The sequence below is a fragment of the Tigriopus californicus genome, chromosome 8, assembly GCF_007210705.1.
Source record: "Tigriopus californicus strain San Diego chromosome 8, Tcal_SD_v2.1, whole genome shotgun sequence".
NCBI lineage: Eukaryota > Metazoa > Arthropoda > Copepoda > Harpacticoida > Harpacticidae > Tigriopus > Tigriopus californicus.
In genome coordinates, this window is record NC_081447.1 from 1,221,820 (window position 1) to 1,244,716 (window position 22,897).

At 41.1% G+C, this 22,897-nt stretch overlaps 1 protein-coding gene across 2 annotated transcripts; it reads left to right on the forward strand.

Annotated features, from left to right (window-relative positions):
- The first annotated feature begins 414 nt into the window (after window positions 1-414).
- Window positions 415-11,043, forward strand: LOC131885591 (probable glutamate receptor). Of its 2 annotated transcripts, none has more exons than XR_009373855.1 (2): window positions 415-987; window positions 10,099-10,238. XR_009373855.1 is itself a non-coding variant. In XM_059233678.1 (2 exons), exons 1-2 carry the CDS (start codon window positions 7,866-7,868, stop codon window positions 10,772-10,774), a joined length of 2,010 nt encoding a protein of 669 aa, XP_059089661.1. In that variant the 5' UTR covers window positions 7,758-7,865; the 3' UTR covers window positions 10,775-11,043. The 2 variants fall into 2 exon arrangements, 1 of the variants encoding a protein (XP_059089661.1); XM_059233678.1 differs by lacking the exon at window positions 415-987 and adding an exon at window positions 7,758-9,199 and having other exon boundaries at window positions 10,099-11,043.
- Window positions 11,044-22,897: the final 11,854 nt, after the last annotated feature.

Below are 22,897 nucleotides of genomic sequence, written 5' to 3' on the forward strand. Positions count from 1 at the left end.
AGGACAGAGGTCTACTTTAGTTATTACGTCGATGCTTTAATGGCGTCGTAAGTCGGAACAAATCTTCCCACTCGGAGAAAATGCAGTCCTCTAAAAAACCATCTTTAAGTGTCAAACCCCTCCTGCTAGCTACGAGCGGAATCGTCGGTACACAGTACTTGACGTTATTTTGGGCACACACCTATCGCTTTAAAACACTCTGGACATTGCGGGCTGAAACCAATCTGGCAATGCTCATCGATCGCATCAGCTGTTTGTGTTTCCTTTCCTTGGTGTCTTTTTCTTTCTTAGTATTTTAGGACCATTAGGCATGATTTAGGCAAGCGCTAGTACCAGCTAGGGAGGGTCTCTAGTACCAGCAAACAAACTTGCCTGCCAGTGTCAGTGATGCAACAAGATAGGCGTTTCAAACTGGTTTTAACGAAGCTGACCTTTCCACTGATGGCAATGCGAAAGAAGGGTCAGCTTCTCAAAAACGTGTTTGAAGCCCCAAACTCGCATCACTGACATTGGTACCAGGAAACAAACAAACCTACCAGAGCTTGCCTAAACGTCCTCATAGGAAGTTGTCTATGCGTCTGCCTGACCACTTTTTAAAACTTTTATCGAATAACGAGATGCCTCCACGGCATGTAAATTATATTCAATATAAGGTCACTAGAAATTATCGACAAATTTTGGTGAGGGACGGCGAACGGCAGAACCGCGAAACGATAAAAAACTTTGTCCTGACCGCACACGGAGTCGACGTTGGTGATCGGGATTACACGCTTTCGTTCTTGGATAATGCGGGGAATTGTTATCAGGTTGACCCTACTTTGACCATCCGTAGTGCGTTTGATGTGGCACGGACAACCTTAAATGGACAAAGAGTCGTTTGTTTGTCTTTGTGGAGTCAGTGTGGCTTAAAGTCCAGCAATTTGATTCTGAAAAGTGAAGTGAAAGAAGAAAACCTCTAGATTTTCAACCATACTTAGCACACAAAAGGTGAGTGTACAAGTGAGAAAATTGAAAAAATGATAATATTTAACCAGGCCCCCATCCTTTGAAAAGGTTCATTGTGTCAGAATCCCCATTTATATACTATTTGTTTGCAAGCAAACGCTGTTTCGCTCTTGCATTTGGATTTCAAATGCAAATTTCTGTGCAGTACGATGAGTGAGGTTCCTTCTATTGAGAGGGGGGATAACTTTGCTTTCCTTGATTGAAGAAAGGCGTGCTTAGAATATTGTGGGACTTAATAACCCGCAGTATTGAGAACCAGAGCAATTTCTTGAAGTACCTTTTTTTATTCCATTAAACTTGTGATTTTGGTTCATTTATGTCTGTTTTAGATCGCTAGAAATTGAATTTAGAACCCTTTTCGTACTCACCAAAAGCGGCCTTCACTCAGTCCTATATCACCGTTGTTCTGGTCTATTGCCCTTTGGTTGATGACTGAAACGCCTTATGATGAGATTTTCAGAACTTGTGTTAGGGAGGCTTTACACTACGATGGAAAACCAGGATTGAATCCGGTTTGAGGATAGAATTCCGGACTAGTGTTGGGACGAGTCCACCCTCGGGTCCGAGTCCTTTCTAAAAGACTCAAGTCCGGAAATGTGAAAAAAAAATCTCATTCTTTGGTTTAAATTTCGCAAAATGAGTCTTTTTGTTCGACTTGAGTACAGTGAAAAAAACTCGAGTCCTCTATTGGACTCGCCCCAACACTAGTCCCACTTCAATCCTCCAACCGGGTCCAATCTCAGTTTTCCATCCCAGTATAAAGCCGCCCTTAGATTGTACGATTCTCTAACCAATTTTCATCTCAAGTATTAGAATCATCCCTTGAAAGAGCACTATAACATTAGAACAGCAGAAGTGCAATGGCATTCTGTGCATGAGGAAATGATCCGTGCCTTCAATTGACAATGAATCTATAGCTAGAAATTCACAATGCCATTACTAAACACCTCAAAAGCAATGAATTATATGAGCGTTTTAGAGATTTGATATACGGTTGTTTTGATCTTTAAAACTAGATTTTCCCAATAGCTGGATAGATCCACATGTGCACACTCACACCGTAAACGGTTTTAACCCTACACAAAAACTATTAGCATGGCTTTTTCATCATTTGTTTTGTTGCAAGAGCTCATTTGTATGGGAAAACACCCATATACAATGAGTCCTCAAATATGGACCTTATTTCTTACTTTTGTTGCAGTCAAATCTGTCAAAAAAAGAGAAATAATGAAAATTTTGCCCATTTCATCTAAGTCTGAAAACAAATCGTCACATTTTACAAAACTTGAAATTGTCCATGTTAAATATTTCATGTCTGAAGGAAACTTGGGAGGGAATTGAAACATTTGACGAGTCCAAAGATGGAACAAGGTGCAGGTCCTCTGAAAGCGATATTTGGAACTTACAATATTCAAATGTGGAGGGCGATCGAAATTGCTGATTTCTTAGCTAAAACAATTGAAAATACAAATCATTTGTGCTTGATCTCAAATGGATCATTCCTATCTTGCATGTTTGCTTCAGGGGCACATTTTGATACTAACATGTAGGCGTATTGACCTTGCTCAATGGAAGGCATGTGTCAAATTATATTACATGAATTCAAACCATCTCGATGGATACTTACCTTCACCAGAGACAGGTCAATTGAAGTGCTCGTCTGAGGAAAAGCATCTTTTGATTTACGTGTTTTGACCTTGACTGTTACTACCTCAAACTTTGGTCTTGTCTGGAATTATCAAAATTAAGGTTCGCTTTCGTCCAACTATCTTGTTTGAAAGGTATATGACGAGGAATGGAGGAATAAACTGCGAGAGAGGGGCAATTTTCCTCACGTGATATTGCCATTTTTACACTTTTTGAATCGACCCCTGAGTTTGGGCAAAGGCTACATCTGTTCCATGTGGACTTTGAATAGGATGGGGGTGGGTGGGTGGAAAAGCCTTTGATAAGTGTACGGATTATTATTACATGGAAGTTCCCAAAAGGAAGAAGTTTGTCACTAAACTTGTTTAGATAGATATACTAGATGAAAGGCTATTTACTTTTTTGTTGGCAAGTGTGGCTGGAACCAACAACAATTGCTTCAAAGGCAAGATTGATACTCTGCTTCAGGTTAGGGAGCCTTCAGGAACGACTCGATATATTATGTAGCTACAACATTGAACAAGACGCAAGGCCTTGATTTTCCATGCAAAATTACAGAGGAGTGCATGATGGACTACCATTGATGACAGCAAAGGCCTTACGACAACAAATGTTCCAATCTAAATCAAAATAGAATTTTCTTCAGGTCATCAACCCTTCTTGACAAGGAAACTGCTGCAAAAGCAGAATTGCTTCTCGGAGTTGTTCAGAAAGCAAACTTATATTCTTTGGCCGGCTGAACCTAAACTAGAATTGATTACCTCCACGTAGAAGTCTCAGCTTCACGTAAGGAATACTAATGCCCTTAGGATCACTTCGCCCATTACTGAAACACACGGTCGAATCCCAGCAGTTGCAAGATCAGTGGTGTAGAATAATTTTTCTTTGGAAAAAAACCAGACCGGGCCTTCATTGTGAAACCAGGGCCCAGAACAATTTTCCTGGTTCATATCCATTTGAAAACTCAGGTTCCTGTTCCATCGTTACATGAAAAACTTCTTTTGTTCTTCAGGGATTAAGATGGTTTAAACAGAAACTTTTTAGGTCTTTTGGAAATTGCTTTTTTCAATCAGTCATACTCGGAGAGAAGTAATTCATTCACCAAGAAGCATCAAGATGTTTGGAACATTTTTCCTGTGAACAGATGGAAAGATGATTTATCAGCATCATAGCATTTCTACGACAGTTGCTTCATACACCGATGGATTAGGGTTGACTGATAAGGACACTCCTTAAGAATACCTTTTTCTAAATAATCTAAAGATCAATTCACTCATCACTTTATTTCATCACATTCTCTGCATTCCCTCATTGCTGGTATGGTGTTTATCTTGTGTTTCTTGCAACCACCACGAGATAAACGGGCGAGACGTGAACCTCTGCCTGGATCTAGATCTTATAAAATTATAAAATTGCCCTTTTTCCCTAACTGGATCTCGGAAATTGAGTGACTCGTATGCCTATCAACTCATAACGCCGAACGCAGTAATCAAAACCGAGAAACGAGGTGCATCGTGAAGATTATTCTCAAAGAAGATTGTTCGGGGGAGTATGATGAACATGGCAGACTCCCATCTTTAAAAGCCACCCTTTTAGTTTTCGAGGGGTTTACATGTCTTGTTCGAGGCTAGGAGTACGCTATTGTACAGTTCAGGTAAGCATGGCAAACCCAGCACATCAGCTCTTTTTAACTTTGTGACGACAGCTCGAGAAGTACTTGTTCATCCTCGCCGTTTCTGGGGGGGGAATCAGACATTTTTCGATCGATGCGTCTGGCTGTCTGGAATCGAGAACGACGGCGACGACCATATTCAAGAAGAATGGCGGAGAGTGGACCTTAGTACGTATGTATGTACTTTTTCTATGTATTTGTTGTGAACTACAAGTCGAGAAAGAAGCATTAGGATGAGAAGTCTGGGGGGAGATTAAGATAAGGCATGCAAAGTCGTTGAATGCCACGTTATTCACCTATTCTGGCCTAATTTGGGAGACAGTCCCCCTCTCCAGAGACTGGCTAGCAGCACTTGAGTACTTTATCATTGATGAGCGAGTAAATGGTAACCAATAAATTTCGTTATGAGCAATAAATTCTTGGAGTGCGCCAATGCTTTCCACGTATTAGGAAAAGAAAACGAGGAATATGTCTTGAGCTCTGTTTTTTGTCAATGTGAAATTTCGTCTCACTGCCACAACAACAAGGTACACAGGGAACTTATGAAAGCCAGACGTTGTGGCAACCCTGATCCAGTCGGGTTCCATCCACATACTCTTTTTCTCACAAGGCATGTCTTGATGGTGCCATGTTCATCTTCCACGTTCCACGTCCTATAAAGAAAGTTAATTAATCAACTAAAATGTGAGGCTGTTGCTCCATCTTACGCCAGTGTCTGATGAAATGGATGGAACTAAATTGAAATCCGGGTAGAAACATTCATTCCTAGTTCCCAACTTTACTTGGGAGGGAGAGCTATTCGAACGAATATATTTCCAACCCTCCCAGTGATTACTCTCCTCCCCCTCTCTGCTCTACCAGCAAAAAAGCTGGCTGAACGGAGGTACATCCCTCCGATCTACCTTTTTAATGAAGTGTGCTGAAAATTGAAACCCAAGCCCCTTCCAAATGTTGGACGAAACTATTTGGAAGCCATATTTCATGCCATAGAGGACGAGTTCGGTTCTATGACGAATCGAAACACCTCCAACGGTTTGAACATAACCCGAGACTTTGAAACTTATGCAAGTGCAACAAATATCCATTGTCTAAAGCAGAAGATGTATTTATTGCTTCATGTAATTGCGAATGAATCGGATTCAGACTATTCAAACACACAAACACCCCCATATAGTGAGCCTTAATGTCGTCCCTTACAATCTCATAAACATGTACACATACCCATCTTTGGGAAGTTGCCTTTGCCTCCATTTCGGGCGGACGCCTCGCCGAGAAGGGGAAAGAGCAAAAAAAGCCCTCACAAAAACGTGTCTGAAACTGTAGTCTTTCAGTGTGTTTTTTCTTGTCTCTCTCAGCCACTTCAGGACTTCGTCTTTCTCTGTCTAGGAAGTAAAATAGAATCAGAGAGTGCCCAGGGTGGCGACTGCAATCAATCTTTCTCGGTTACTCATTATATTGTGGCAAAATTGGGTGCAAGATTACCTCTTTCCTACCCTTTGAAAAGTGGTTATTTGTGAGGCTCGAAACCTGTTCAGAACCAAGCAGAAGTTCGGACCGATGGGCTCACTTTGGCCACCCCGACTGTCTGGAAAAGTCGACCGGTAATACTAAATGTGAACGTCGTTATGCACCAAAATAAGCATATAATCGGATGAGAATGTTTGGAGCGAACTCGATCCAACAAATGAGACTTGCCGTGGACGGATCAGTTCATGTTAAATGTACGTATGGCTTCAACCATAATCAGTTGTTTGGTTTTCCTTCAATCTGAAATGGGATGCTGCCGTGTTTTGGGGCCCTTTAAATGACTCTGATATGCCCTCATACCTGAGCCATACAAAATGGTGGAGACCTTGAGCGGTCAATGACCCCTCTGTTGCCATTTAAAGTCCCTTGAGAACCAAGAAAACTTAGAGGTGCCATTTTCTTGATCTGTAGTGATAAATGAAGCCGAGAAAGAGGATAAGTAATATTTCTTCATAACGTACTTGAACGCTGAGTGTGACTAGAATGTTGATATTCCAAAACGGGGTCAAGTGAGCGGTGTGAGTCACTACAAATATTAAGTACCAAAAAGGTGTCTGAAGTTCATAGAACGTGGCAATGGAGGTTCAACATGACGTGGCACATTTTGAGACTATGGTCATACATAGTTTTTTTATTTCCTAGCAACCATTGTTAAAGGAGTCAAAAAACATTTGAGTTCAACAATCTATGATTGCAACAGGCACTTCAGCTGGAATTCTTGCTACCCGTCGATGTTTTGGAGAAAGGTTTTTCGATTAAGGAGGAGGGTTTCATTCAATTTTAATTTATAATTTATCACATACACACGGATTGGAAAAGTTTTGGCCTTCAAGAATTCAATTCCAAGTTCGGCCGCAAATGTCAAGTCTTCATCTTTAGATTAATGCCAACTTAATACAGGATGTGTTTCAGCAGAGGGATCCATTTTTCATAACTCTCAGAGGACACGGTACGTGTAGATCATCATTTAAGGTTGACTAAACTTGTATTAAAAGAAGCAAATTCTGTTAAATATTTCTTTCACAAAAAATACGTACATTTTCCTTCAAATTCGCACTCGCTTTCTGCTTTTTTCTTGGGGTCATTTTTGAGCGGTGACCTCGACTTTCAGGTTCTCTGATCTACAATGCGACAAAAGAAAAGGGTCGATATTCACCAAATTTAATTTGATGATCCCATTTCGGAGGTTAAAATTCCATTGCATGTCGCTCACGTTCATTAATGATTTGAGCAGACAAAAGCAAAGTAAAATTTAAGCACCTGTTAAGCCTGACATAGTGTGCATTTTAATATATGACACATTGCTTACCCCTTTCCAAAATACGATCCCTAATCACCAACGTCGTGAAATAAAACTACTTGGAAGAGTCGTTACCACAGCATTTCAAAGTATTAGCGAGGTTTTAGTTCAATTCTCCACGTCTACACTTCATATGTTGTAATGGATTGCAAAACATATGATAACTGGGTTTGGTGGCCGGGCAAGACTCACCCCGACAACCCTAGCACCTTGCAAAAAAAGATGTATTCTCACCATCAAAATGAGTATTTCATGAACCACAAGGCTTGCAATGAAGACTAAAAACCATCAACAATTGTTCGTTATTTGTTGGAAAATCCAAAAAAGAATTTGTAATGGCTTTTGCGCAATTTATTGAACACACACCTCAGCCTACAACCACTTTACTCTCCTGAAAAAGTTTTTTTTGGATAATCTGTAGTAGCGTTTTCTTTTAGTTTTGTGAAAAACCCATTGTTGTCAATTTAGGGTCATAATATTTCGAAATTGAACGATTCATGTCTGATTTTTCTTCTGATTTCAATGCACAAAACTTTGCAAAATTTCAAGTGTCTGAGCCAATTGAATTTAATGCCTACTCCCTATTTCACCCTAACGCAATCAGTTACAAAACTGTGGCAACTGAAAATAGAAATATGATCCCAGTCCTAAGAAAACCAGGAATCATTTGGAAGCATTGCTATCAGTTTCATATTTATCCTCACTCTAAACACAATGGTTGGCCAAGGTCTCTGGAGACTAATTGTACTTGTTCTATCAATCCAATTGTCAGAGAGTGGATTTGTCAACGAATGGGTTGCTCTAGATTTCCCTGTTTTAAGGTCTGTTTTCCTGGTGCAAAAGCCAATTTTCATTTGCGAATCTGTCCCCAAAAGCGTCATCAAAATGTTCCAAAAGCCCATTCAGGTCTTGCAAGCTCTACCCGACAGGGTTAATCCCCGTGTTAATCTCCTACTTTGCGCTGACGACTTCGAACCACTAGAAATCCAAAGGTTTTTGCGTCAAAACAACCGAATTGGATCTCACATCCCATCATTCGTTATTGGGACCAATCTCACTGATGACTATTTGAGGCAGTTTCCAATGATTCATATTGACCAAGAGATCTACTTTGTGGATGAGACCACTCGCATCCTTTACGAGTCCTACACCATCGCTGAGCAAACCATAGTGAACAATCTCCTCGTCATTGAAGAGCACAAGGTGGCATGGAAACAGACTCGTAGCTTTTTGGAACGCAGGAGCAATTTCCATGGGAGGCACTTTCAGATTGTGAGCGATAATCAATTGCCTTATCTAATGTTCGATGACGACATAGTGGAAAGTAGGCCTGTCCTAGAAACAGCTTCTGGCGACCAAATTGTACCTTTGGATAACATGGAAATGTCGGGCATATTTTGGGAGACGTTCCTCGTTCTAGAATCGAGCTTGAACTTCACATATGACATGTTCGTCCGAAAGGATCGTCGGTGGGGTGTCCTAAAGGATGGCCAATGGGATGGAATGGTGTCCACTTTGGTGAAGGAGGAGGCTGATTTCATTCTAGGATCCGTTACCCTTAACTTGATGAGATCCGCCGTCATCGACTACTTATCCCCATTGGCTCATGAAACTTATGGGGTAATCGTTAAAAATGTGGGCCGGGAACAGCTCTCATGGCTGAGCTTTCTTTTGCCCATGAGTGAGGATGCTTGGCTGGGATTAGTGGTGAACGCCTTGTTCCTACTTCTGGTCTTGAAATGTTTTGAATATATTTCCTCGACGAGCGATCCAACACCAAATGTGAAAAAGAATCCCTTGGAGATCTTGGGGGAACTGCTCCAAGATTTCTGGATGTTGTTCTGCTCGTATTTTGGAAGGAAGCCCCCTGAAGAGGGGGAGAGTCGAATTAGGCAGAAAACCACAAGCCAAATCCTGATATTCACTATCTTTCTGGCCGGGAACATCGTATTCATGTCTTACAAAGCTTCGCTGACCTCGGAACTTAGCAGCCGAATTAAACGGATACCATTCGATAGTCTCGAGGGATTGGTGGAAACTAATTACAAGTGAGCGCATGCACGACATGATCCGGAATCCTTATATGTGGTTTATAATTGAGAAATGTTTGCTACTGTCTATAAAACATGCCTAAGTCAGTCGAGGTAAATTTTCTACGACGACAGTCAATTTGAGCAGCATGAAGATTTTTCAAAAGATTTTCACGGGCCTTAGAAAGAGTGAATTTTTGGCATTCACAGATTTTCTGCAACATTTATCAATCACAAGTCAATATTGCTTTGCCCTCGCTTCATTTCACTTCTCAAACACGATGTTTGCGTGAGTTGGAGGCATGAAATCTATTTTTAAGAATTGACACTCTCTCAATAAACAAGATTTTAAGTAAAGGGTATTGATGATCTCTCAAGTACTGATTGTGGGGTTCCTTTTGGCCTAGAAACGACAAATTCTCATCAATTAACCTCACCGTGTGAAGGTTATGACGATGGCCATTTGTTTTTAATTATACATAGTAACATGAAAATTTCAAACTAACTCAAGACCAACTGTTGAGTGTAAAACAATTGTGTAGGTTTTTTTGGATATAATTGAAGCAATTTTTGTTGTAAAATACGTGACTTTTTTGAAGCCTCTAGAACTTTGCTGCTCATGTTTTTTTTCTAACACTTCACTTCATTCTTTCTTTGGAAAGTTTTCAGTTTATTGGTGCTGGAAATCAATGTGAGTCGTTGTTGCAGCTCTGATTAAACAAATCCTAACCAGACAAGCGAACGAAGCCACTTCTAGAGCAAGGAATTTTGCAATAAGTTGTCAGTGGAAATACGGCATTCATTGATAATGAAAGTCCACCTTTGCACAAAATGAGTTTAATACCGAAGCCTACCATTAGCTTTGAAAAGCCCACATTACATCATGAATTTACGTAGATGGTTATTTTTCTCTACAGGGTGACAACAAACAAAGGTGGTGGTCTTATGATAGATTCGTTTGCCCGGGCAGAGGAGGGAACAGCCTTGAATCAGATCTACAGAAAATTCTTTGAAGACCAATTGGACCAACTATATCCGGACATCAAGACTGGGTTGGAAAATCTAGTGAAAAATCCGTACGAGGCTTTTTTCAACGTCATCGAATCCGTTTTGGGTTACAAGGACTACCAATGTTCCATAATCGTGGCTTGGAAGACCAACTATCCGAACTTCTTATCCTTGGCCTTTCCGAAAAACTCAAGATATTTCAAATTCTTCAACTTCAAAACCCTTCAATTCATCGAAGGTGGAGCTCTTGACGTTTTGACATATCGTTACATTCAACCTTTTGAGCAACGTCAATGTGAATTGGAAGGCCCCAGTGGTTTGGGGTTGGAGAAACTGATCAGCTTGTTTGGACTTCTCGGTGGGGCCACGATAATGTCAGGTTTGATCTTTCTTTTTGAGACTTTCGGACGAGTTGGGAGAGTCTCAAGAACCCCAACGCCTTTGCTTCCTGCGAGATCCAGCAGGTCCCTCCAATATTGGATCCGCACCATGCCCATCAAATATGGGATCGCCAATCATGATGCTTTTATGGCGGAGATGGACAAAATCATCTGGCTTGCCAAAAGAAGCCCCGACCAGCCATGACCCGGTGTCTAAGTTATTTTGAGAAGTACACTCCAGTCGTCAAATCAATCAGCTCTTCATTGTATTTGACTGAGATCCCTCTTGAACTTTTTGTCAACAAACTTTGAACCTATCTGACGCTGTGCTAGATTCTTGTTAGCCATGTGCGGTTTGTGAGCACTCCATAATAATCACGAGGCGAGAAATTATGTACAATTGTGCCTGCCAATCGTTTGGGAATTGCACACCTGCTCAAAAGAGAAAATAAAGCAAGTTGTGTGTGATGTGTATTTTTCTTAAACAAACAGCTCCCAAGCTCCCGAGTTGCTGGGTCCTGTCTTCATTTACGCCTTGAGACTGGGGCACTTGCAATGAAAGTAATGGGCCATTGTCATGGTCATAACGAGATTGAGGACTGCCTCATGCCCTTGACTGCGTTCCTTGTAATCCACGCAGAGCTTCTTCCTTCTCCATGTTACAACTGAATGCATGAGCGCATGGAACAGACAGTCGTCAGAGGGCGAGAGAGTAGTCGGGCGAGTGAATCTTTTTGCTCTTTATTTAGCAAATAATTTCAAATAAAAAATGTGTGGCTTGCCAACGCCTGGAATGTGCTATTGTTCATAGGAGTGCAGCCAATCAGGTTCCACTTTGAAAAACCACATCCCGCTCGTTCACCCACCCGCCCGTCATCGCCTTCCCAGGATGCAAAAATGCCACAGGCGTGATAGCGAAATTGCACTTTCCACTCCCCTGGCCAGTTGCTAAGCTTGCCAAAATGAAGATCGTCCGTCGTTCCGTCGCTCAGGAGCAGCAGCTTTTCAGCTTTTTGGCTGCTCAGTAAGTACTCACCCAGTCCAGCCTCATTTGCTGTTCCTGGAGTATCAAGGCATACACACACCATCGGTTAGAAACCCAAAGCTCTCACTCAAGGTAGAACAGTAGAATATCCATCCACATGTTCGCTCTTGCTTGAATCTGCACTTGAAATGACTCCTTGCTCGCCCTCGCGTAATCTTTGTTCAAACTGCATGGAGAGGTGGAACCTGAAACACACACATACTTACACTTGTGTCGTGTGTAAGGCGAAGGGGGGGAGGGATAGACGAGCAAGACCATGCAACAAATTGCATTTCGTTTCCAGTTCGTGCAAAACACATAGACAAAGAGTGCATTGAACCTCTTGCAATCCTGAAAACCTCATCTCGTTCCTTGGAGGAAACCGATTGGGTGTCTGATTTCACAGAGGCACTGCATACCAGCTGATTCGCGGGACAACAACCAGATATTGCTGGATCCTAAAACTTGCCAGTTTTATGGTCATCTCACATGCATGCCAAGTCATTGCCAGACTGGTAAATGCATTCAAGTTTTACTCTCAAATCAGGAGAGGGAGAGAGCGAGGGTGATCTTGGTGATATTGAATCCGATCCCTGACATTGATTTTGCTCAGAGGAAAAAAGCTGCAGCCATGGATAATCGAGGGAGGAGTGTTCACTAAAAATCCAATGGCCTTTACCTAACCTTTGACAACGAAGGCTCGCAATTTGTCTCTGAAGTCCTGAGTCAGATGGGTTCATTGTTGATCCTCGCTGTTGCCCTAGATAGAGGGCTTTCAAGGCCCATTACCAAGATTGATGTCTTGGAACAACTGTTTAACGTTGCATCAAGCTGCGAGCCAGGCTCTTTAGAGAGGTTCCAAATTTCTGGACCAATGATTTCATGGACTTTACTGATGAGAGAGAGCCTTCAGGTTCAATGCCAAAGCGTTTAATATGTCTCTGTCTAGCTTTTCAGACATAATTCCGATGTCCTTGGGCAATGTCACACCAGAGATGGATTACTGGAAATCATTAAGTCAGTCTTTTCAATGTTTTCTTTTGACGGTAGCAGTAGATCCTGTTTTGCCACTCCTCTCGAAGAACGCGTAGCAATTATCAGTAGGGCTAGGATTTTGATGCGTTTACATTTTACTAGCATTTTGGGAGGTATTATCCCGACATTTTTGAATGCCATTAACCTTTTTACAGGCTCATAGAGGCTTTTTTGGCAAAGGTGATTTTTATTTTGTTTCCTAAATACAGGTCAGCATGCAACTTTCATTAAGACTCTTTGGCAGTAGTCTAAAATATTGCCTTCAGTTGTTAAAGAAATCGAGCTTATTTAGCCACAGGCAACTTAGACAAACGTCGTTTTGATAAACAATTAGGGAATTTCTTCAGAAAACTATCGTTGAACTAAAAGATTAATTGTCTAAGTATTTTCTTTGAGACTTTTTAAAAAAGGGTATGCGTCGATTCCCTCCGAGGATTATTGACTTTTTTATCCGCATTTTCTCACACAGCGAAATGTCCGTGCTTCAGATATCATTCAACTCAAAGGATTTATGAACAAAATCCTTAATCAAGTTGACAAACGTGAGTTTATAGTAAGGTCTTTCTACTCGTATTTGCCAATGCCCGCCAAAGCTTAGAGGTCTTCCTCGAGGGAGTGAAATGAGCGAGAAGGCCGAAATGCAATAGAACGACGTCTGGTATCGATTGAAAAGTTATCCTGAAATGCACTTTCAGCCAAGTTCAGACACAAAATGAAGGAGGGTGCACCATCCAGTCTGCTCCGAGATTCTAGGACCTTCAACATTGCCCTCGAATGTCAAACTCATTCTGCAATGCGTTCAATCCACTGTGAGAAAGTGTGCATCCTCTTTCGCTCTGCATAATCAATAATACTACTGATACGAGGACATCAGTCTTCTTTTCCTCAGTGATCAGCAAGTGTGTTCAAATAAACCTATTTCCTCTTAAGGAGTTCACGCTGCTTCAAAGATTGCTGATCTCGCTCGCCGCTCCCCATCATCCAGGAAACGGTCTATTATGACGGAATTCATGTTAATCTCCCAAAACCAATTGAAAGAAGGAACATAACCTATGCCCCATGATCAAGCGTCTAGACCCAAAGGCGGATTATGTGCTTCTGCATGTCACTCGAGGTTCGCATTCCCACTTCGGTCCCACGTGGTACGATGCGTTGTTTTGAAGGCCGTGAAAAGTGGATAGAGTGTGAACAAAGTGGTTTCTTTTGTGGCTGGTTCCCATTGTGAGGTTCCATTGTTCCCACCAACGGCGGTGCTAAGTGCACATAACGGCCTTCGTGGCCGAGAAAACCAGACTCAGGGTCGGAAATGCATCCCACACGCCAAGCCAACTCACTCGCCCCCGGGAAAAAAGGGAGCCTTTAGCACCACCCCAAAAGTCCAATTCACGAGCTTACTTATTTCGAAGCCTTCGTGGAGTCTTTATGATGATTCGCACAAAAATGAGTTTGCTGGATTGGCCAATAACTGGAGAATAGGTCCCAAAAGTTAAGAGCTTGAAACTACGTTGAAAACGTTTTGTATTATGTTGCGGCTGGCCACGACATTATCACAAATACCTGGCTGGCTCCGAGGACAAAGTTTTGAGTTGGAAACTTTACGGCCATATATCGTACGCTACACGGTTTTATTATCAGAGTCTGCGGTTTTCTGGAAATAGAGCCCATGGCAGGAACAAAGCCCCAAACGAGGGAGAAAGAGGTCCATATACGGCACATATGCCATTGAATCCCACGGTTCAATAACCCGACATAGAGCTGGAAAACGCCTTTGTCAATAAACCATTGCCACTTTAAAGTGCCTTAAAGTAAACCCGATTTTCAAAGGCAACGTTGTACAAATATTTTAGACTGATGATCTGTTAAATAATTGGGCCCTTCCTCTACTCTTTGTCTTGTTTAATGTCTCCCTTTGAATTCTCACTCGTGAGTCATTCCGGGGCTTTTCTATTTTCTATTTGAAGCAAACCCTCCTGCCAAGCCGATATTGATTATTAGGCCCCGCACTTTCCCAGGCCCTATTCATGATTGCCGATCAGATTACTGATCGGTTTTGCAGCAGAAACACACTAGGCTTGAACTCATTGAATGGAGCCAGCAATTGACCAGGATCTGTTTCATTGACTATTGGCAGGTACATGTCCAGAAAACGGCATGCATAAGACTCTCTGTCTTTTGCCGTGGGCTCGAGCTTGTTGCACTTTTGCATGTCTCACGATAAACTTTCAAACAGTAGACCCCAGCCCTTGGTCATATCTCGAAATTATTCGCTAGAAATGCACCAAAAATTTCAAAGCCAAAGTTCATCGACCGACAACTCGAGTCCCCAAACCAACGATCACAATCACGTGTCCGTATAATCAATATTGCATTTACCTGCATAAGTGTGCAAGTTCATTGCTCAAGTGTATGTTTTGTACGATTTGTACGGTACATTTAAGCGACCGAGGATGTTCCACAAGCCACACGAATATCAGATTAGAGATCAACATTTTCCTCCAGAATAGTGCCTCTTATCCGCAATTTGGAGTACAACCATTTCCTATCAGTTAAATCAATCGTGGTGTTGAATTTCAATGTGAGATTGGACTGAACAATGAGTACGTTTTTACACACGCTTTTCGGGGATATTTGCCAAATATGAGCTGGATCCAGACAGAAGATGTCGGATCATGCAAGTAGTTCCACACATTCTAAGAACCCGCCAAAGGCCCTTCAAGTCTACTAGTTGATAAGATGATAGCACAGAGGGCTCTTGGGAACAATGGTCCGCGTTGCACAAAACTTTTGCACTTGAAATGAGCTAAAAAAAAGTACCATGGGTGTGGCGAAAGTAAGTCTCGATATGGAATGAAAATCCCCTGTCTCTACTTGGATTATTTGAGAGCGGAGTTCCGAGATCCCCTGTAGAGAATCATTGCCAAGTCGTTTGCCGAATTGACGTGCGTGTCGTAAAATTCACTCCAAATCTCAGGGTGACTCAAATCAGTCCAGGTCACATATCACGCATCAAACGTTAAACTCATGGGTACAGATTGTCCCACGATCTCAAGATCAAGATCTCCTGATGACTTGTCGGTGCTTGGAATGTTGAAATAGCTCAAGATGTGTCACTGTCCAACTCTCTGATGTGCGCATTTGGGGAAGCACCCGGTGTACACGAGTTTTCCTTGTACTCGTAGTTGGCACCAATGTGAAAAGAGCCTTGACAAAGAAATGACGATCACCTCGACGACAATGGATGGTGTTCCAATCTCCAAACTGCGGTTATTTACACAATTTGGAGCCGAGAAGGTGTATGAAAATTACAACCAAGGGAGAATCGGGCTTTCTAACGTAATTACATTGGTTGATGCATTTGATGCATGGAAAACCTGAGGAGTAACTGCATCGTTCGAGGAACAGACTGTATTTCAAAAACAGGCGCTTACTCTTTTGGCAATGATAATCATCCTATTTTTGAGCTTTCATTGCAAGATTGGCCAATCTTTTGGTTCTGAATCAAACGGGTCTGTTGGTGAACTAGTCTCCAATTCAAAACCTCCCACGTGCTTAATAGAATTAAAACGCCCATTTAGCAATAAATTACAGATGAGCGTGAATGCTCACGATCCTCTTTCAAAACAGTATCTCAACGTCCCCGGGAGATCCATTTTTCTTCAGGAAGCGGAGTCGTAAAACACTCAAAAAAGTGTCGCTATTATATTCCGCTTTATGAACAACCAGACCCGCCCAGTCTATAAGAAGTATTCGACGGAGAGAAAGACCATTTCCGTCTGATTTACACCGTTCCTGAATCTCTAGTGGAACGTGTACCGACGGGTGAGTAGTAGTGAGTAGTTTCAACCCGAACTCGGACCATGAACCTCTAGAATCTGGACGTGGAGGCTAAGGTTGGGAAGTAGTAACTCCAATTTGAAGCAATCTATTGCGTTCTTCTACGTATGAGACTGACCCCAGGTCGCTACGGCTTTGTGTTTCATTGTTCAGCTCTATCAAATGATCGAGTAAAAAGCTATGTCTCCACAATCCTCACTGTGCAACTCTATATGATATGCACGAGCTAACTCTCTTCTGACGGTCTATTTCAATTCAATCTATGTTTTGCTTTGAAGTACACTTTGAGAGGGCTTAACTTTTTATCCAGGTATTCCATCGAACTAGAAATTAAAATCTGTGATCGTAGCGACTTAGAAACGGTCCCATTTATAGGAAGACGCAATGGGTGCATGTGCCTCTACAGAGGTAATTCTAGGCCATAGCATCCCCGTCCATATTACAGCAGTCCATCCTGGTACAAAGATGACTTTGAAACTTTATTTTGGCACCCTGCTCACTCAAGTAGACAGGATATGAAGGATCATACGATGGAAGAGAACCAAAGTGAACAACCCGCCAGAGCTTTTGAAAAAATGTCTCCGAGGAATTGAAGTTTTGCACTCCTCTCTCTCCCCCAATAAATTCCATCTAATGAACGTACCACGTTGATTTTTATGGGCGACCTTGAATCTTTTTTTTTTACGAGCAACTCACCGGGGGTAGCCAAAAGTCTCTCTCTTCCTCCCTCGTACAAAAATACACAGATAGAGAAAGATGCGGAGGGGAGGGTTGCCTCAGAATCCACGTCCAGTCACGGACCGCAACATTCTGGATAAGCAAGTTTCTGGGTTATTTTTCAGTTTAAAATATTTCTGGAATCCCTCCAAAGTGTTCCTAACTCGTTATTGATATCAAGGGCCACGTGACTCGCCATCCATAGAGCTCTAGGAGTCCTCGGGGTGATCTGACACGATTCAGACAAACCATAATAATTCTACTGCGTTTAAACATGCGCGCATTGATATTTCAAAGCCAATTTGAGATTGCCGTAATACTAACAGTGACGAGAATTTGGGCCGGGGAAGGGGATGATGAGAAAAGCTGAGTTGGTTTTCGGGGTTATGGAAGAAATATTCCAACTGGCGCTCGGGAAGTCGACGACTGACTGAAGTTTATGAGATGATAATGGCTGGATGGAGAGCCTCAAAATTGGAATCTGCAGAATCTACTCGATGGTACAAGTTCGCTTATAATGTAAGTTTGGGGATTCGCCTCCAGTTCTCTCACAGCAATTGGAATAAAACGAGAAAACTTTACAAAACTATTTCATGCTTTGGGTTCCAAAATTTGTTAATGAATATGTTTTTTCGTTGTGGAGTCAAGCAAACGGTTATGTAGGGACATGTTTGCCTCCCTGAAAGAGGCATCCTTTTTGTTGGGAAAATGTCCATATCTAAAGTCACTAGACTAATCAGAACCACCATGATCTGACTCAATTTAGGGATAGCAACGTGTGTGTCCCTACTATGGGGACTCCGACAGGATTCTGGCGTTGAACCTCGTCACTTCACATCCCATGTTCTCATTATGCCTCTTTCAGGGAGGCAAGTATGTTGCTAGAATTACAGTAGCAGGATAGTGTTTGCAATGAGAAGAAATTATACGTCAAATTAACCCTCATGTTTTTATCGGTTTCCTGCAGTCAAAATATTCAATCTTACTCATAATTTGGTCAGAGTTGCTACTTTGACTGCTTTTCGTGCCATCTAACGGGGAATTAGAGAGATGAATGGTTTTGAAAATAATCTACGCAATTCATTTGTAGCCACTTAAGGAACCTCTATTTTCAATTGATGCCCGAACTACTCAACTCGTGGCCCTAACAGGTGGATTCGCCTAAAGATCGAGAACCATATTTTATAATGAAAATGTGGTTCTTTGAAATTGCTCTAATGATGAGGAAGATCTGATCAGTTTTATAATTTGCTGATTTGCAGCACGTTTTCGAAAATGGTTTGCATTTGTATCTACACAACACAATCCTTATTAGAATTCCAACTCTTTAATTGTTCCGATCTTATATTCATCATTCAAATAGGCATTTAAACGATCTACGTCTAATATGTATGGGATTACATTTCCATTAGCGTTCATTTAAAAGTGTGAAAAATATATGTATTAGAAAGCACTACGAAGAGAACACCTTAATTATAAGTGATCTACGAGAAAAAGAAGCAATCAAAAACTGCAAAAGTTCTGAGAATCTGAGCAAGAAATGAATGATTGTAATGGCGAAGGATGCAATTTGTTAAGAATAGAAAGGGGACAATAAAGTATAAGAGTTGAACATTAATAGGAAAGGCAAAACTTCATAACCAATCACCTTTTGCATAATTCTTTTTCGCTTTCTCCATTTCCTTTCTTTGTCAAATAAGCAATAATAAGTCAACTGATTCTAAATCTTACATATTTTCCAACTTGAATTCAATCTTATGCAATTTATATCACAAAATAGTTCAATCTAACGCTGTTTCATAAAAGGCGTTTAAGCATAGAAAATATGGTTTCAAGCCCTTTTAGATTCGAGCAAAACCTCCTTCATAGTCTCAGGTGTCGGTGTCATGATGATCATTCACTGAGGAATAGATGTATATGCTTTGAACGTAAAGGAGAGACTACCAGCAATTGAAAAAAACAACTAATGGATGACATTAAGCCCCTGCCTTCAATATCTTCTTCGGTGCACATGCGAACTAAAGTTATAAAATGGACTCGAAACTCAAAAGTTATTTTCCTGTCCTTCAACTACTCTTACAAAACATTTCAAAAGATATTGCGTTGTACGGATGTTCTACTTTCAGATTTGCAATCAATCCCAGGGCCAACTAGCTTTAAACGTGTTGAACAGTTATAGCTAAAGTCAAAATAAATACAAAGGTTATAGAGATAACAGGTTAAGGTCAATAATCATTGCATGTGTCTTGAAAATTGAACACGAGATGAATATAAATCTTATCTTATTTCATAAGAAATGACATGAAGACCGTTGCAACAGATGAAATATTTGTCCTTTGACGTTCTTGCAAAAGGATCTCATTCTTAAGTGGGCGACTTTTCGACCGATTTGTTCATGTTGCATGAATTTTGAGACGAGGACCAGTAGCATTTGATCCGAGTAGTCTCTACGGACCCTTGGATATTTGATGCAAAAAGTAATGTCTGCAAGACGACTTATTGGTTTGAAAATAAACCCACGAACATATTCGCTCGAAAACTTGCATATTGCTTGGTAGGACGAGTATATAAACTGCAATTGAAGCCTTTATGGGGCTCTAATAGTCCTTGGTTCTTGGTTGACGAAAAAAAGAGTGCAATTACTATCAGTACACGCTCATAAACCGGTTGATTCCAAATAATTATTAATGCCATAACGAATGCTGGTCAATGTACTTTGGTAGATATTGCGACTTCATGAGGCTCTTCAATTGCTGACAGGTATAAGATTGAAGAAACCAATGGCAATGGGAAAATGAAGCCCTGAAAATATCTACCGACGCGTCTCCAAGGACACTTTCATGTGTTCTAGTCCGTTCATGGCTCTATGGAGATGAGTAAGATGTGATGATGACTGTTCAAGGCAACCGACAGGCATATCAGCAATAATCATCTTTTCTCGTTGTAGACAGAAATGGCAGAGCTGGCAGAGACTTTTGTGGTTGTGAAACACAACACTAAACCTGGTCCAACCATCCTCAACACAGTGGGTTCTTTTTGGTTTGGTTTTTGGTTGGAATTGAAATTTGCATTTCCTATCTGTAAGTCAGTGAACCATGACAAATATGTTTGCTGTAAGGGACATATTTATTTGTAGTTAAAAAAAGTACATTACACACTTCTCTAATCTGTTACTATTTTGATTGAACCCATATTAGAATGTTTTCTATTTTTTGCCACCTTGTCCTAAGCCCTTAATGAAGATCGAATAACTGTTGTTTAAGTGCCGGTACTTCAAATATTTCAAACTTATTTTCCAAATTTGAACTTTTAAGGTCAATTTCAAACAGAAACATGACGATGAATATTTCTTCTATCTTCACGACACAACCAATTCATGAACTATTGTTATGATATCAAGGAATGATGATTGTATTAATGTTTAATGATATCATCATGAACCGCACATAGATAAGCTACCAACACCAAATATGGTACCCATCACACCATTACTTCAAAAAGTGTACCCAAATACAATCACATTTTTGTTGGATAAATTTCCTCTTAGACCCAGCGTGTTTAAACGCTTGACGTCTCCCATATGAATCCCATGGAGTAAAATTTCCCCACAAACGCGCCCGACGGAAAAAAAACTAGGCCTTAGTTGAAAGTGCTACATGCGAAGAATCGTATGTTGTGCGTACAGGAGGATATCACAAGAATCATGTTGAGGCCTAATTCTATCGATTCTGCTAAAGTACACAAAATGTGTAACACCGCAGGTTCCATTATCACTGAGAGCCATTCGGACGCCAAACAAGAGAAAGTAGATTTTACGACTCTTGTGAAACCGGGTAGAGACCAAGACACAGTTGCAGTCAAATACAATTTGTACGTTGGTATTACGTGCCATTCAAAATGGAAGTTCAACCAACAACATAAAAAAGTCAATCTCTTCATTTCACTCTAAGACCAAAAAATCATGCCCCAGCAATTACATGAACTCTGGGGTAAACAAGATTCAAATCCATTTGGTGAATGGAAAAACGGATCTTTGCAACATTTTTCGCGAAAAAAATGGTTCCAATCGAATTTTCATTTTAATGACACAGTCAACACTTTAAACTTGCTTGTATTATCATGAAGAAAGGCATGGGCAAGCCTTCTTCAAACTTGTTACCAGGAGAAAATGAGGTGGTCAAAGGTGTCTGTTTTGCCCTCATTGATTTACTTCTAGTCTCATTTACATAAACTTATGGCAAAAAGCAATAGCTATTGAATAAATAGCTATTCCTAGGTGACGATAAAACTAGTTCCCTGTATTTAGGTCTGCACTGATAATCCTGTTTCACACCAATCCAACACTTTATGCCAGATCTTCGGGCTAGATAAAACATCGATTAACTGTAAACGTCCGTTACTTTTGATCAAAATTTCAGCGACATTTATCAAGCAACGAAAAATGCCCAACAGCCCAAACTGATTAACTGCTTGCTTTTAAACCAATCCAACCATCAAATAGAAACGCTTCAGTAGTAATAAATAGAGGAAGAGCAAGTACCTCACATTTGTAATGTTCGTGTGCGGGACGCGAGAATGGCCCATTTCGAAGGCAATCCCAGGAAGTCATTGCCATTGACGTCTCTGAGAATATCAATTTTTTTGCTGATGTTTGAGGAAAGAATCTCCATCTCCTGACACGTGAATTAAAGTGAGGCCACGCCTTCCTTGATACTAGATCTTCGGTTTTATAATTCAACAAAATCCATTGGATGCTTCCTTCCTGAAAAGACATTTGTCTGTTAAGTGTTCTTGTGAAATGATGACCTTTTCCGAATGACCCAACCAATTTGTCGTAAAAAGACTTGATTGAGGTCTCTGGCAGAGAGCATGGGATGTCTCGAAGCGTTCTCGATTGGCCAAGGTCAGACCTCAGCCTTGAAAACTAGGAAGCTTTCTCAGCCAAACAAAGACGCATCGCATTGACATTTCGCATTCGTTGGCTGTGATAGCCACCCTACTGTAATACACTACCCCTACAATAAACCAACCCTAACCCCTGATGTCTTTGTTAAATGAATGGTCTACATGGAAACGCGAAAAGAAGTAACGTAGCCTTGGATGTGAACGTAGCTTGAGGCCCCTTGCACTGGTTTTCCCGCCTTGAATTTGTAAAAGGCTAGCATTTAATGGACTGTGATGGTGATAGAGCCTGGCAAGTGGACAGCCGAGACAGGGTAGATCAAGGTAGTCCATATGATTCATAACATGCCAGATCAGCCTCATTTTGATAGCCAGCCGGCTGAGATGATGTCACAAAAGACCAAGAAGGAGGAGATGAAACATTGGGTCAATTTTTAAGCCCCCGGTCGAGTGCTGCCATTTATATTTTGTCTTGAAGCCAATGCGGGGTTCGATAGATAATCCAGGGATATGATCCTTATGATGTTATCTCAAAGGCTTCCAACGATAAAATTTGGGCTGGGGATGGCTTTTATATTGGATTGTGTTGCTATCGAGCAACTTGAGAAATGGCATATTAGACTGATTTTGGCCTCACTCAAACAATGCCCCAGACAATCCATCCAACTTTCAGATTGGCTTCATGGTGACGATGAACGTGCTAATGGAAAACGTACTTGTGATAATATATGTGGTAAATTTCCACTGAAAGTGGGCCAACCATGGGGTGTCAATCTAGATTGCTATGAAGAGCTATCTTTTTTCTCAAAATTTAAA

Bases quoted from the DNA above. Each gene is read 5' to 3' on its own strand.
- LOC131885591 (XM_059233678.1), top strand. From the start codon at position 7,866: ATGGTTGGCCAAGGTCTCTGGAGACTAATTGTACTTGTTCTATCAATC. The intron at 9,200-10,098 runs GTGAGCGCATGC...TTTTCTCTACAG, and splicing joins TTGGTGGAAACTAATTACAA to GGTGACAACAAACAAAGGTG.